The 16,094-nt window shown below is 33.0% G+C and overlaps 2 protein-coding genes across 4 annotated transcripts; both read right to left on the bottom strand.

Moving 5' to 3' along the window:
• LOC131854336 (cyclic GMP-AMP synthase-like receptor) lies at positions 1 to 5,244 on the bottom strand. 2 transcript variants are annotated; one of them, XM_059205443.1, is made up of 5 exons: positions 5,116 to 5,244; positions 4,251 to 4,528; positions 3,107 to 3,293; positions 1,237 to 1,908; positions 1 to 390 (listed from the first exon to the last, which is right to left on the bottom strand). In XM_059205443.1, the coding sequence occupies exons 2-5, from the start codon at positions 4,520 to 4,522 to the stop codon at positions 37 to 39; spliced, it is 1,485 nt and encodes a 494-aa protein (XP_059061426.1). In that variant the 5' UTR covers positions 4,523 to 4,528; positions 5,116 to 5,244; the 3' UTR covers positions 1 to 36. The 2 variants fall into 2 exon arrangements, with proteins under 2 accessions (XP_059061426.1, XP_059061427.1); XM_059205444.1 differs by having other exon boundaries at positions 4,251 to 4,525.
• Positions 5,245 to 10,136: 4,892 nt separating this feature from the next.
• On the bottom strand, positions 10,137 to 15,506 carry LOC131854322 (cyclic GMP-AMP synthase-like receptor). 2 transcript variants are annotated; one of them, XM_059205423.1, is made up of 5 exons: positions 15,438 to 15,506; positions 12,770 to 12,919; positions 11,954 to 12,179; positions 11,057 to 11,707; positions 10,137 to 10,665 (listed from the first exon to the last, which is right to left on the bottom strand). In XM_059205423.1, exons 2-5 carry the CDS (start codon positions 12,910 to 12,912, stop codon positions 10,252 to 10,254), a joined length of 1,434 nt encoding a protein of 477 aa, XP_059061406.1. In that variant the 5' UTR covers positions 12,913 to 12,919; positions 15,438 to 15,506; the 3' UTR covers positions 10,137 to 10,251. The 2 variants fall into 2 exon arrangements, with proteins under 2 accessions (XP_059061406.1, XP_059061405.1); XM_059205422.1 differs by having other exon boundaries at positions 15,363 to 15,504.
• Between the last annotated feature and the right edge of the window lie 588 nt (positions 15,507 to 16,094).

Genomic DNA, 16,094 nt, shown 5'->3' with positions numbered 1-16,094 from the left:
TTACTTTATTTAGCTATTACAGTAGATATTATTATATTATATATCGTAGGAGTTATATTCGTCAATAGTCAATAGATATTTGGCGACCTCTTTGTACCTAGTGGGATCGTCCAGTATGACGACAAGTTTCTTCAGCTTGTTAGCGTAACCTGCCACCACGTTAGGTGCAACGCCGTCGATAAGATTATGGTTCTTGTTCCAGAAATATGGAATATTTCTGTTTGCCAATGCTTGCTGGAACTTCTTCACCATTATTATGAATAGTTTAGACAAAGGCTGATTCCAAAATCTTTCATCCGATTTCTGCTGTATAACCTCCCAGAAGAATAATGTCTTTATATAATAACTCGCTATTTCATTCATTCCTTCAGCATCCCGTAATTTTTTTAACTGTCAACAAACAATTAATTTTATACAATTGTAGTGTATTTAATTGAATAATATAATGTAGTATTCTACTTGTATTCTATTTTATTTTTTTATTTCAAGTACTGAGTTTTCTCTAATGTTTAATAACATAACGTTAAAAACATATTTATGTATATATATCATATTCTACAATTTATAAAGTATGCAATTAAGAATAATTTATATCTAAGAACCTAAAATTAAAATGGTTAAAATATATTGACTAAAATATATTATTAAAAGGGGTCCCTTTAGGCAACGTTCCGAAGATACTAGCAGCAACATATTGTGAATTGAACATTTGAAAACATATTATATATACAATATGTTGTCAAATTCAAAAGAAATATTGCGATTTAACACGTTCTGTGTCATGTCAAAAACGAAGAAATTGTTTCATTTCGTCAAATCAAAAAGTTGCATAAGCAGAAGTATAATTATAATGATTTTTATATTCCTTACTTGAGCGATGACTCGACTGACTGGCATACCTATTCTATGAAATCGATTAAATATTTCACTATCCGATTAAATTATATTGTGATTTACTTAATATTTTATTAGAGTGTGAATGGCACATGAGCTGTAAGCCCTGCAGCCCACTTGAAAGATTTTGACATGGACAGCACCGCGAACATCAGTAAATACATTACGACGCCCAATGTAAACGATAATATTCTCATAAACTTACATAGCAAATACTAAAATGTATAAAAAGCTTTGACTTAAGTCAATTAAATCAATCAAAATATATTTATCGTGAAGTTCTATAACAGACTCTTATTGTTAAGCAAAGTCATTACATTATACCTACATAAAAAAACTTACATAACGCACAGTCTGCCGCAAATTGTAAGTGCCGTAAAAGAGTTTCCTCTCCTGGTTGTGAAGGGCTAAACGCCAAGAGCGGGAGCTTTCGCCACTGCTGGCCGGCTTGGGCACGACCATCCATCCATAGTCCCCAACCGAACACCCCGGTGGTATGTCACGGTAATCACTACGAACTGGCCAACGCTCCTCAGGAAATCGTAATGCAGGTACTATATCAATGGACATTTTGAAATCAGTGACAGGGTCACTTATTTTCAAAGTTATAGCAGGTCCTGACTCAGAGGTACGGATAATGTATTTAGTTCCCGCTACCTCAATACTTCTGTAGTTATAATATTTTTCCAATTTATTTAAAGCCTTGTATGTAATACTTTTGAACCAGTCACTAAATTTCGCTCGACTTAAAAAAAACTCATCGTCTCTCCATCCATAAGCTGTTTTGTTAACGTGCCACTCGTCTCTATTAGGTAAATTCTGATATTGAGTACCCATTTTTAGTTGAATATAGCCATTACTCGATGGCTCCAGTACAATATCACTATTGCTAGGGTTTAAGCGATCTTTTCTCATATTAAGCGGGAGATCAATAACGATATCCATATCAAATTCATCTTCTGGATCAGGTAGCCTGATGCGTAAATTATCATAATGACTTCCCGCAATCTGGGCCTATATTCGAAAGGAGTATATAGAAGGATGTGTGATAAATATTAATAGTTCAAAACAAAATGATCTTGTGTTAAATATTTAAATTGATTTGTTAGTAAAAGAATGGGTTGGTTGGGAAAACCTACTCATGGTTTGCACCGAGGTCTGCATAGATACCTCTGTCTAACTAGTCCAGCCGACATGTTGCTTGTTAGCTGAATAATGCAGTGAAATTAGAGAATAATAGGCATGACATCTTAGTCGTCGGGAACAGAACGCGTGATTAGTATTACGGGTGTCACCTGATAACCTGATGCACGTAGTTTCTGTGGGTGTTTCTGTTTATGTGGGTGACGTTTACCACTTACCACAGGTTGGCCGATAGCTTGTTTGCCATTTGAATTACATCAAAAAGGCACAACCTGTTACGTTACATGTATACCTGTCAAATGATACAGATTCATAATTTGAGACCACTCTTTATGGGAATTTACTCTGGACGAAGAAACTTTAAACTGTATGACATTCGTTATATTCCCCGACCTATTATCTTTTTATCTTTACTCATTTTCATATATATACAATACTAGCTAAAATTATTACTGCTAATAAGCTAAAATTATAATTTTACAATAACGCTTCACTCAGTTTAAAATTGAATACTTTGTGTACTGTTAAGCTGGTAAATACTAAAGGATATTTTTGAAAGAACTAGGATTTATTGGATGGAATAGAAATTGCGGTAGTGAGGAAAAATAGTTACGGAAAAGATAAAAAACTATGATAGAATTATGTAAAATATTGTTCTATATAAAATAGAAAACATAAATGCACAACAAAGATTTGTTGTCCATTAGTCCTCAACCTATTTATATTTGTTTGTTTTATTATGTAAAAATGTATTCGCTGTTTGTACATGATATATATATATATATATATATATATATATATATGAGAAAAACTATGATTGTTAGGATTTAAATCCTTTTGTCTGTATGTACAACCAACCAACCCAAATGTGAAACTGAATATGGAAAATAGAGTTTAACATTCTGTGAGTCTGTGTTTACTAGCTCAACAACGGATAAACCAATTTTGGTGCGATTTTTACTAATCTATTGTTGTACTTCACTTCTGATATCTGAATAATCAGTATATTAATATAACTTACTTATAATAATACAATGATATCAATAAAATTATGACATGAAATACTTACAGTACTTGAGTACCGCTTGAAATAGGGATCAACTTCCTCCATATTTCTACGAATAGTAGAACTTATAGAATGAAAGACTCTATAGTACAAGGCGTCATCCTTTAACGATATGAATCTCATATAGATGTCAGCCAATAATGAGTCCAAATTATTAATTACTGGTCCACTCCTTATGCCTTGTGGAATACTGTAACGTTATTTAGTTATAAGATTACTGAGATCTTATTAAATTACATAACTATGAATATTTACTCTGCATATCGTACATAGTAGGCAAACATTAAAGAAAACGACGATTAACGACCATATAACAAACAACAAAAAAGAATTTGCTAAAACCGGCCACCCATTGTGCGATATGTGACCAGCGAAAACGCGTGTTTCCGTAGCTGAGGGAAATATGGACTCTTTTTAATATTGGCTTCACACGGGTGTACATCTACATTTATAAACCTTCATCTTGAATCACTCTATCTATTGCTAAAAACTGCATTAAAATCCGTTGCGTAGTTTAAAATATCTGAGCGAACAGACAGCGGAAACAACTTCGTTTTATATTATGTATGTATGTAACTACCACTACATACAAATTAATAGGAATAGAAATAATCTTTATTTAAATAAACTCATTACAAGCACTTTTAAATAGTAATATGTATTTTGATTCTACCACTCATTCGGAATGCAGATTCATCACTAGAAGAATGAGCACGAAACTTGTGTGTTGCTCTTTTGAATTTAATTTTTTCTATGAAAACATTATTATCGTTAACGAACTCTTCAATTTTATGGTAAGCTTTCTTACAAATGAAGTTTTTTATATGACATTTAAATCTTTTTTCAGGCAGATTTTCAGAGACTGGTATTTTGTTGTAAAACCTTACGCAAGAAAACAAATTACTAACTTTAGTTAAACGACATTTAGGTAAAATCAGTTTGTTATTGTTACGTAAGCTTTTATTAGTGTAATCACTAACTCTTTTCCAAATTGTCTATTGTCGTCGTCGTTGATCTCATATTGTATTATTTTACTGATAAAGATTATAACAGAACAGCAGGAGGGTGGACTAACTGCCCTCGACTATCTACTATCTCAAAAAAAGCATAGCGAAGAGGCGGATAACAGTTAATATTATATACTTACATGCGCTCATCAGAGATCTCTAGAGCTCCGAAATTATAAGAAATATTGGAACTTCTGTCGGGACTTGAGTCTGGTGTGCTCGGTCGTCTTGACCTCCTTCGATATTGCATAGATTGTCCAGTGTCGGGTGCAGAATCATTACTACTCGAAACAACGGCGGCCACTATACCACCTATAACAGCTGCAGCGGCTCCTATACCAAGGGGTATCTTCCACCATAACCCATCATCCTCACGTTCACGATTACGGTTTCGATCACCGTTATTATTCATTCTCTACTGAAAAGATACTTGCTTTTAAACTAATTTTAAATAGCAAACATTCAACAAATATTGGTGTACTTTGTACAAAGTCGATAGAATATGTTTCATGTGGTATTTGCCATGACAATATTTTTATATAGGTGTTCTATATGTATATTATGTATGTATTTACAAAAAAAAGTTATCTATGTATTTATATCACTTATCTAGAACACATAACACAAGCTGTAAGCACATTTTGGACCTAAGTAGAGCTTCTTAAAATGTTTTTTTAATATACTTGCATATATTTATTTTGTGCGGGAAAAGAACCCGCGAAAACGAGAAGGCTAGGGGCAATTTACTGAACAGGTATTAATGTTGAAAAATATTCGTTTAGCAGTTGTCTGAACTTATTCTAATATACAAATTATTTCATAACCTGGAACCGGCAAAGGGCATTGCTTGTTCCCAGTGATAACTACATCCGCATGCTGCATCCTTTGTACTATGAGTGCTCGAAATCTATGGTTCCTCCAATAATGCATAGTGGTCAATTTCTGGTAAATTTGATGTTAGCGCAACTCGAAACAAATTTCAATCATTACAAAAATATTACCTACCTTCTGCTATTATGATCTGAACTTGTAAAGAATTCCTTCCTTTTATAAATTGTTCACTGCACTACACTCAAGCAAAACCTAATGAACACATCGATAAAACAGACTGATTATTACAATTATATTAATGTAGTAAAAGTAATTAAAGACTAATAATAATATACTAATAATATACAAAAACAATATAGGCGCTCTAGAGATTAGATTAGATATACAGTCAGTATAATATTCGGTATAGTTTGCTCCAGTGTTGCCAACATAACATGACAAGTTCATAATCAATTTTAAAATTGTACATTGTCAAATACTATTAGTAACTAGCGGCCCGTCCTGGCTTCGTACGGGTGGATATTTTTACATTTTTATCTGATCTTCTAGCAAATCTCTATCTTGGCAAGCGGCTTTGTAAGTTTCTTTAACAATTCCATCAACTGTTTTTAAAATCTGAAAGGATGTTGGGCCACGTACCTACACAATGAAGCTGTATCCTGTGATATAAATATTCCGACTGGGAAGGACGAATACTCTACATGTTGCCCACGTTTTCTTCTACAAAATGTATTGTTAGCATTGAGTAGTGTTGTAGCAAATCCATCACTACTGCATAGGTCAAAAAATACCGTGAGTGTCGTTTTTAGTGGATTTTCTACTGTTTTGCATGTTTTCCGCTGAGAAATCTACTCAGTGTACTTTAGGGTATCTGTCATGTATAGGAAGCTCTAACAACGCTCCACGCTGTTCAGATGTACAGCCGTGTTAAATAATTTTCAACTTCGTCATGAGCATTTCTGACACTGAAAATTGTTTGATCCAATGAATGGAATATATATACACATACGATATGAAAAATTCAAAAAGTAATCTGTAGGTATTGAAACAATTCTGAATACAAAATAATTTAATTGGATAAGGATTAATAAATAGGTATTAATAACATTTATTTTTTATATTTCTATAACTTATTATATCCGTAATATCTATTGAATGGAGTAGTCGATTTGAACAATTCAAAAAGTAATATACATAAATGCAACAGTTTTGAAAACAATATGATTTATTTAGATAAGGATTTAAACAGAAGTATGAATGACATAGTGTAATTTTGGTCGGTATTTCTATCAACTTTTCAAATGTAAAAAGTGTTTATTGTGGCAATAATAGTTGGACATTCGTGAAGTTTTTTGTAGTTATTGATATGTTCTTTAATATTGTAGAACATACTTTTGTTCTGTCACCAATAGTTTCCGCATCGCACGCGACGAAAGATATTTTCTAACATTTTTTTACACCTTGAGGTATGTAACATACCTCAAGGTGTAAAAAAATGTTTTAGTAAGGATCCCTAATATTTTCTAGCATTAAATATAGGAAACGAAAAAGGGTTCTTCTCACAGTCTTAATGACGTCCAATGTAACGGTCCTGTTGTTCAAGAGCAACTGTTTAATATTATTATATTGTTTCGTACATATATAAAGGATCGGAGGGGCCTTTATCAGAAGGATTCATCTTGTGGGCGGAAGTGGGTCGGGTCGTGCGTAATTAAATAACTGTTAATTTTTCAATCACACTATTGTATATTCACTTCAATCACAATTGTCCAGTTAACAACACAGGTCCATGTCCAGAGTAACAATTTAATAATACAGTTTAATGACAGAGCTAAATCACACACTTCTGGCTATCCGAACGTTAGCGATTCGTAACGTAAGTCTATCGCTGCACCCGCCGTCTTGTTATCGCGCGTCTTCTATTCTATCGACGGATGCCGCTCTACACTATGTACGTTCCGCTAGAGCAACCACGATCTGTCACTCTCGTTCGGTTGTCACTTGACATTGACAGCTAGCCGTAGAGGGAGTAGATGCGCCGGCGCCGTCATATAAATATGTTGTTATGTGCGACATTAGACATATGTATCGACAAATTAACATACATCCAGAACATAGACCATTGCAAAATATTCTTTGGCGTAATACTACTACTGAACCTTTGCAATGCATTCAACTTCAGACAGTTACTTATGGTCTCACTAGTTCGGCGTACTTGGCTACTAGATGTTTAGTTGAGCTTGCTAATAGACATAAAGATGAATATACATTGGCAAGTAAAGCCGTCTTACGATCATCATATGTTGATGACATAATAACGGGACAAAATACTTATATAGAGACTACTACACTAATTCGTGAACTTAATGAGTTGCTTAGCCTAGGAAGTTTCGAATTACATAAATGGTGCACTAATGACATTAGTTTGCTTAGTGATATTCCTAAGAATAAATACGCTTTTGATGAACGTGTTTTAGATCAGGATAAATTAATTATTAAAACTTTAGGTTTACTTTATGATGCAAAAAATGACATTTTTAAAATAAATAGTAGTCTGGAAAAAAATGACAGATGTTTAACGAAACGTAATGTCTTAAGTGATATTAGTAAATTTTACGATCCAATGGGCTTTGCTGGTCCTATTACAGTACGAGCTAAATTAATTTTACAACGAATATGGCGCAGCAATCTTGATTGGGACATAGCTTTGCCTTCAGATTTGTGTAAAACATGGCTTGGTTTTCGTGATAGTATAATTAATATGTCTACTATTAATATACAGAGATATGTAGACATTACTTGTTCAAAAAATGTGCAGCTTATCGGTTATTGTGATGCGTCATTAGATGCTTTTGGAGCTTGTATATATGTTAAGAATGATGATGAAGTATATTTACTCTGTTCAAAGTCACGTATCTCACCTATTAAATCGAATCTCACAGTGCCAAAACGAGAATTAAATGGAGCTGTACTTTTATGCAAACTTATGAGTAGAATATGTTCTTTATTTTCTAATATACGCGACATTCACTTATTTTGCGACTCTCAGATTGTATTAAGTTGGATAAATACAAATGTTAGTACTTTACCTGCATATGTAGCAAACAGAATTAAAGAGATAACGAAACTTTCAGATGGTATGTTATGGCATTATACTCCTACGAATCTTAATCCTAGTGATATTTTAAGTAGAGGTTGTGATCCTACTAAACTTAATAATATAGATTGGTGGCATGGACCAGAATATTTAAGAAATAAATATTGTGATTATAATTTTTATCTAAGCTGCATAGAAATCCCTTTAAATATGTATCAAAACAATGTAAATGTTAATCTCACATATACTGAAAATAGTTTATTACCTATTTTTACAAACATATCCAAACTATATAAATTACAACGAATTGTAGCCTACGTGCTGAGGTTCATAAACTATTGTAAAAAATCTATGTCATTTAATGGTATCCTATGTGTTAAAGAGCTCAACAATTCAATGAATTTCATTATTAAAAACATACAAAGCTATTACTTTTACAATGAAATAAAGGCCATCCAAAGTAACAAACAAATTACTTCTAATTTGAAATCTCTGCATCCATTCATAGATGCAAACAATATTTTAAGGGTTGGAGGCAGATTGCAAAATGCAAATATTCCATTTTCAACTAAATTTCCTATTATTTTGCCCAAATGTCATTTTACAACTTTAGTTATAAGAAATGAACATTTATCTTTAATGCATAGTGGTTTAAAACTTACTTTTAGCAGCATTCAACAAAAATATTTTATTGTGAATGCTGTTAAATTAATAAAAAGTATAATTCATAATTGTGTAATCTGCTGTAGATTAAAATCTGAAAGCTCCAAACAACTAATGGGTTCATTACCTTCAAGTAGAGTTACACCAGCAAGAGTTTTTGAAAAGGTAGACATTGACTATTGTGGGCCTTTTGACGTAAGACAATCAACTATAAGACGAAGTCAAATATCCAAAGGTTATGTCGCCGTATTTGTCTGTTTCGTTACAAAGGCAGTCCATCTTGAAGTCGTAAGTGACATGACTACTGACGCTTTTCTAGCAGCTTTAAAACGCTTTATAGCTAGAAGAGGTTTGCCATCTGATATATATTGTGACAATGCAAAAACCTTTAAAGGAGCACAAAGTAAACTCTCCGAATTTTACAAACCTTTTTCTAAAAATAATTTTATTGAAACTATAAGTAATTATTCCTTTTCTAAAGGTATCCAATTTCATTTTATACCTGAATACAGTCCCAACCACGGGGGTTTATGGGAAGGATCTGTAAAGTCAGCAAAATTTCACTTCAAAAGAATCATCAATAATAGAATTTTTACATTTGAACAACTATTTACAGAAATTGAAGGTATTCTTAATTCTAGGCCTTTAACTTTGTTGTCAACTGATCCATCTGGGATGGGTTAAAAACACCTGGTCATTTTCTTGTCGGTTGTGCATTAAATAGTTTTCCACAACCTGATTTAGTTTCGATTCCTAACAATCGATTAAAGTTTTGGCGTTGTTGTGAGCAAATACGGCAGCATTTCTGGAAGGCCTGGTCTAAAGATTATTTGTTAAATTTACAGAAACGTTACAAATGGCAATCTATCACTTCTAACATATATGAAGGAATGGTAGTACTTTTAATTGTGCCAAATACTTCACCACTTCACTGGCCTTTAGGTAAAATCACAAAGGTTTTTACAGGGCCAGATTTAAAAGTTCGTACGGTAGAAATAATGACTCAGGACAAAAAGATACATGTTAGAGCAGTATCAAAAATTGTAATTCTACCTACCGAGAATAAAATGTTATTAGTATTAAGGATATTGTTGTATTTTAATAATTCTAAAGTTCTTGCATTATTCTTATTTTGCCCTCGGCAATATGTTAGCACATGAAACCTCTTTTTTGTATAAAAGCCATATAATTGTAATTAAAAATAAAATAAAAACTTCTTTTCTTTCTGTCAACACGGTCTATCATTTATTATTACTTTTATTGATTTTAAATGCATTATAAATAGATCACAGTGAGAAACACTAACAAATAAATATTATTATTATTAATATAATCCCACCTGTGCGTTACCAATGCGGTGCCCTAGTATTTTCTTTATTCAATTACATAAATGAAACTTTTTCGAGTTCATGTAGTTTAAATAAAATACAGCGAACGTAATCAAAGTATTATATTTTAAATAAATACAAAGGAAATAATATTACTGAATAGAATACTATTCATTCATCAGTTATATAAATAGCTGTGTGCAGCTGCACACACAATCTCATTCAATTTATTAACTCTCCATATTTATTAAACAAAATTGTTTCATGGTAGTCCAATAATATAGACTTGTACTTGTCATATTCGTCATTAGTTAATAGATATTTGGCGACAATTTTGTAGTCAGTGGGATTGTCCAGTATGATGAGGAGTTCACTCAACCTGTTAGCGTAATCCGTCAGCACGTTAGGCGCAACGCTATCTATAAGATTATGGTTCTCGTTCCAGAAATATGGAATATTCCCATTTGCTAATGCTTGCTGGAACTTCTTCACCATTATTATGAAGAGTTTAGATACAGGCTGATCCCAAAACGTTTCATTCGATTTTTGTTGCACAATCTCCCAAAAGAATAATGTCTTTATATAATAACTCATTATTACCTCATTCATTTTTTGAGCATCCCGCAGTTTTTTTAGCTGAAAATGAACAATTTTGTTATTGGTTATGTAAGAGACGTATATTAGTTTCGTACACTATTAATGACGTAAACTCTGTTTTAAAATATATACTTAATTTCAGGAGCTCTTAAATAATGTTCTCATAGCAAATATATCGTTTATATAATGTGTACACACTATTTTATCTTATAACTTAAGTGAATAAAACAAGGGCAGTTTTTGTTTCTGCCACCATTTGATGCTAGGTGAATTCTGCTTATGGGTACTATTATGAAAATACATAAGTACCTAACGTTACGCGCTAATGTACTTTGTAACAGTAGCAACAGACAGTAGTTTTGACAGATAAATAAACTTCGTAAAACGTAAAAACATTTAAATCTATCAAGCAATTACTCCGAAACCTTACTAGTTGTAGAGTCTTCCTCAAGTTACAAGTGTTGTAAATCAATTTCTTCTCCTGGTTGCATAGGGCCAAACGCCAAGAGCGGGAGATGTTGCCACATTTGCTTGGCTTCGGCACGACCATCCACCCAATCTGCACGGAACATCCAGCAGGTATGTCTCGATAATCACTGTTAATTGGCCAACGCTCCTCGGGAAATTGTAAAGCTGGTACTAAATCAACGTCCAGTTTGAATTTATTATCGTTACTTATTTTCAGAGTTATAGCAGGACCGGACTCTGAAGTACGTATGATATATTGGATGCCATCAATCGTAACGTATTTATAATTGCCATGATTGTTAAATTTATTCAAAGCCTTGTGTAAAACGCCTTTGAACCAGTCTTTAAATTTGTTTTGAAGTATATAATGATCCGCATCCGTCCACTTAATAATTGTTTTATTGCACTCATCTAACTCGAGTATACGTTGGCATTGTCTTCCCATTTTGATTTGGACGAATCCATTACATGAAGGCTCTAGTATTATATCACTATTACTGGGGTCTAACGGATCCTCGTTTTTGTTAAATGGGAGTTTAATAATTACATCCATATCAAATTCATCAGGTTTATTGATACGTACTCTATCAGAATGACTTCCCGTCGCCTGGATCTGTTTAAAAATATTTTTATGATTTCACACATCGAAATTCAACAATGCAAATCATATTCGTTACCTTCCCACGACAAAACAAACTTTCTGATACTCCCTACATAAAAGCGTCTTAAAGCGCTTAATAACTGATACAAATTTTTGTTACACTTTTATGAATAATAAAAATTATTGAACATAAGAGACACTTGTAGAAATTGTATGCGGATTATTTACATCAATAAAATCATAAGATAAAACTCTTACTGTACTCGAATAGCGTTCAAAATATGGGTCAACAGCCTTCATATTTTTATGAATACTGGAAATTATGTTATCAAAGACTTTGTAATACAACTCAAAGTCTTTGGCTTTAAAAGCTGTATGTCTGACATAGATGTCCTCTACTAATGTGTCCAAGTTATTAATTGTTGGGTTTTCTGGTATGTTCGAAGAAGGAACTCCCCTCTTGTCAACATCACTTAGTGTGTCGCTGTAACAAAACAGATTTCGTCTAAATTAATAACAACAATTAATAACAACCTGCATTCTCGAGAGTACCTGCATCTGACTAAAAAGTTCTTTCATTGTTTATTTGCAATGTGCATTTATTTAATGTAAATGTTTTTGTTCTATATTTGTTTTTTTTTAATATGTAACAGCTTGTTTACCATTCCCCGATTATATATATAACCTCAGTGCGAGTAGAAGCGCGTAAATGTCAGATGATGAGGATGCAAATTGCACTCATTATATCCATAACACTTGATGTGTTAATATAACATAATAAAATATAATAACATAATATTTTGTGTATATAATCTGTAAATTGTTGCAATTAAAGGAGTTCACAAAGATAGTGGTTTTATTATGACATACATCGAGATACTGATCGCTCTTATGTTACACTTCTTTGCAGCCATTCATTTAATTCACTCTATTTATACCTAGAAGGAAATGAGTTGCTATTCCTGAATGTAGACAGTAAATTAATCGATTAGTTAAAGTCAGTCTATACTGTTTCGTCATATAACCCACACGGCGTCAGGTTTTCTGTTCAAAATGCAAATGTTATCTACTTACCCATCATATAAATTGTAATAACTTATTTCTACCGAACTCGTTAAAGTCTGACCGACTCTGGCTGTGTGCTGTTGTAGTGGGACACTATCATTAAAGTCAAAATCATTGCAGGTTTTTGACAAATGCATCTCGTCCGAAGTCATTCCGTTTCTGTAACAAGTTTCCGAACAGTAAACTTAAATTTATGTATTTCTGCTATTTTTATAATTTTATTTTTATATTCTACTACTTATTCGGTAAGCAGACTCGTGACAAGAAGATCGAGCAAGATTGCTCTTATAAATGAATGCTGTTCACCATTACATTTTCAAGTTAAAATATGCGCGAATACAAATTAACAAACAGCACGAATTTAAAGTCAAATTATACAATTCACAACGGTTGAGTAACTAAATAAATCAGAATCGGTAATTAGAGCAGACAAGTCCCTACAAGCAGGGTTCATTCACTAAACCATTTCTAAACCATATTTCAGGGAGCCAAGTGACTCGGTCAACCACGCCGCCTCATGTCTGCACATGACTACTACATACACTAGACTACATCATACTACATACACTTTACATAAGAATGCATGCAGCAATCAATACGACCGCAATGCTTACATATTTTTCAGTTATCAGGAAATCAATAAGAAAAATCTCATATGTATGTATATAACAATCTCGTGTCATAACGTTAGTTAGCAAAATCAAGTGAAATTTTATTGCATAAATGTGGTAGATTGGGTATATTTCAAATCAACAATTTTTGTTCCGCACATTTAATCATTTGTGATATGCAACAGACATCTATCAATTTAAATATTATTATTGTAGATTAGTTATCCTCATATATACATTATTATTACAGTGCAGCGCACTGTACACTTCGCATTGTACACACTGCACACGTCTTACAGTGCAGGACCGATCGTCGTGGAGATCTTTGGGGGAGGCCTATGTCTAGCAGTGGACGTCTTCCGGGCTGCGATGATGATGATGATGATGATGATACATTATTATAATTAATTCATTTATTAATAGTACAGGCTCTTTATCACCATTTGGGAAAGATATTCATCTATATTATAGGAACCCATAGATGACAATAAATTATATAGGTAATTCTTTTTTTAATTTGCTTTTATTTAGTTATCTTAACTCCTCATACCCCTAAGTGATAAGCGTTGTCCACCCCTGACATTTTTTTTTTATTTTTAAAGAAAAACTTTTTTTGTTTTATAATGTGGCATTTAAAAATACACTCAACCCTAAGTTTTCACCCTTCTACCACCAACCCCTATTTTTTAATAGTTAGTACTGCAATTTATATGGCAAAACAAAGTTTGCCGGGACCGCTAGTAAATTAGGAAGAATGTAGCGACCACCAGCCTGCATGCTGTTGCATTTTTGTCAAATCGTAGGTGAATGGTTTATTTGAACAAAACCATCTAAACAACACAATCTTTATGACACCACCGTAATGACGGTTCTGACTACCAAGAATAATAACGACGGTGGTAGTGAATGTCCTTTGCATAACGATGGAGCGGTGCACCCACCGTTCCATCGTCATCCTATAAACACCGACAATGGCACTCCTCTACCACAAGTAAATCATTTTTAAGCATGAATATGGAATGGGCCCTCCTCCGATCGATCACCAGTCCAATTCAAATGGGGATCGAAATTACGACGGCCTGACCCATGGTTCAAACTCCTAGCGGTGGCCTCAGAATAAAGTCGAATCCGTCAGGCGGGAGTTGGCCGTCAGCCGCTCCATATGTCCTTCCGCGGGTTTAGAGTGCCATCTGCACTCGCCCCCTATCGTCCGGTGAAGCTGTAAAGGCCGGCTGCGGCCAACAGCATCAGAGTGAACAGAAAAAAAATGGAATGATGCCGTGGCAAATATCAATCATCTACTACACATAATTTAAACCGGAACAGCCCGATTTTCGTAATTCATTTTTTATTCATATAGATAACGCTTGCCTAGAAGATGATTTCATATAATTTTGTAAAAAGAAATTAATTACGATGGTTAAATACATTGCCCAATTTGTAACAGACTTTAAAAATAGGGATAGCTTCCTCAATTCAGTTGTTTCTTTATGTTTGTTATTGCATTCTTTAATGATAACTAGATTTGGACTTTTTCACTTTCAGTTTGGTCTCATAGAAATTGCAATAAAATCAGTAATGTGGTTATTCAATCAAGATAAATTGAAAATAATTTAAATTATTGAGGCCGACCTTTTCGTGATGACAAAATCTAGATTCTAATATATTTCAAATGAAAATTGTCAGCAATTGTGTCACAAATAAAATGAGCGACTTGGACTCCCTTAGTATCATATATATAAAAAAAATATTAAATCGATCTTTTAATTTAATTTTGAATTTAATATTTATCCTAGCTACTCGCCCCGGCTTCTATATATATAAACCTTCCTCTTGAATCACTCTATCTATTAAAAAAACCGCTTCAAAATCCGTTGTGTACTTTTAAAGATTTAAACATTCATAGGGATAGACAGCGACAGCGACTTGTTTTATACTATGTAATGATGATATAGGATAAGAAAATTAATTTATAGCAATGTAACTCTTACGTGAATAGAATTGTTGACTGTACACCACTGTTATGAAGAATTAATTATTTTTACACAAATAAAAGATTACTCAACTCAAAAAAATAATTGTATAGAAAGTCCGTTCGTTGATATACACACAAAACGTTTTCTTCGCTTGCTAAGTAAGCAAATACAGAAGTGTAATCACACTTTACGACAAATAAATACTCATGATAAGAATAATACTAGACTTATCGCCTCTTTTTAGAATTACTTCTATCTACTTCATGGTTTCTATTTACCATATAGGTGTATTATATACATACGTAAGGTGTCGGTAAGGACATAAAATTGATGGGTTTGCGATTTTCAGTGAAGCATACGAGTTTTTTTTCCCTTTTAATTGTTTCACAGTTTTTTTTAACGTATATATTTTGATTTATTTATTTTACTTTAATACTAATTACATATCAGCAAAGTTTAAGACTGATAAAAAATCTTATCAGTTTTAAACGAAATGTTTTACTTATAACGTTCGTAATTATAAAGGTTCTATGAGCTATCCTCGACTAGCGAATCCCCGGCACATTGGACCCCTTTCGAGACAGAAAAATACGTATATAAATGTAGAATTTATTATTTTTACTATATACTGGTATTTTTACTATACCAAACAGACAATAATAATCTCAGGATAATTCACACAGCGCCATTTAGACCCAAGTTAAGCTAGCTAAAGCTTGTGTTGTGGGTACTAGATAACCGATACAA

Source organism: Achroia grisella, unplaced genomic scaffold (genome assembly GCF_030625045.1).
Source record: "Achroia grisella isolate CSIRO2021 unplaced genomic scaffold, CSIRO_AGI_Agris_v1 utg976, whole genome shotgun sequence".
In the NCBI taxonomy this organism is placed as follows: Eukaryota; Metazoa; Arthropoda; class Insecta; order Lepidoptera; family Pyralidae; genus Achroia; species Achroia grisella.
This window is presented reverse-complemented; position numbering and strand designations above follow the sequence as displayed.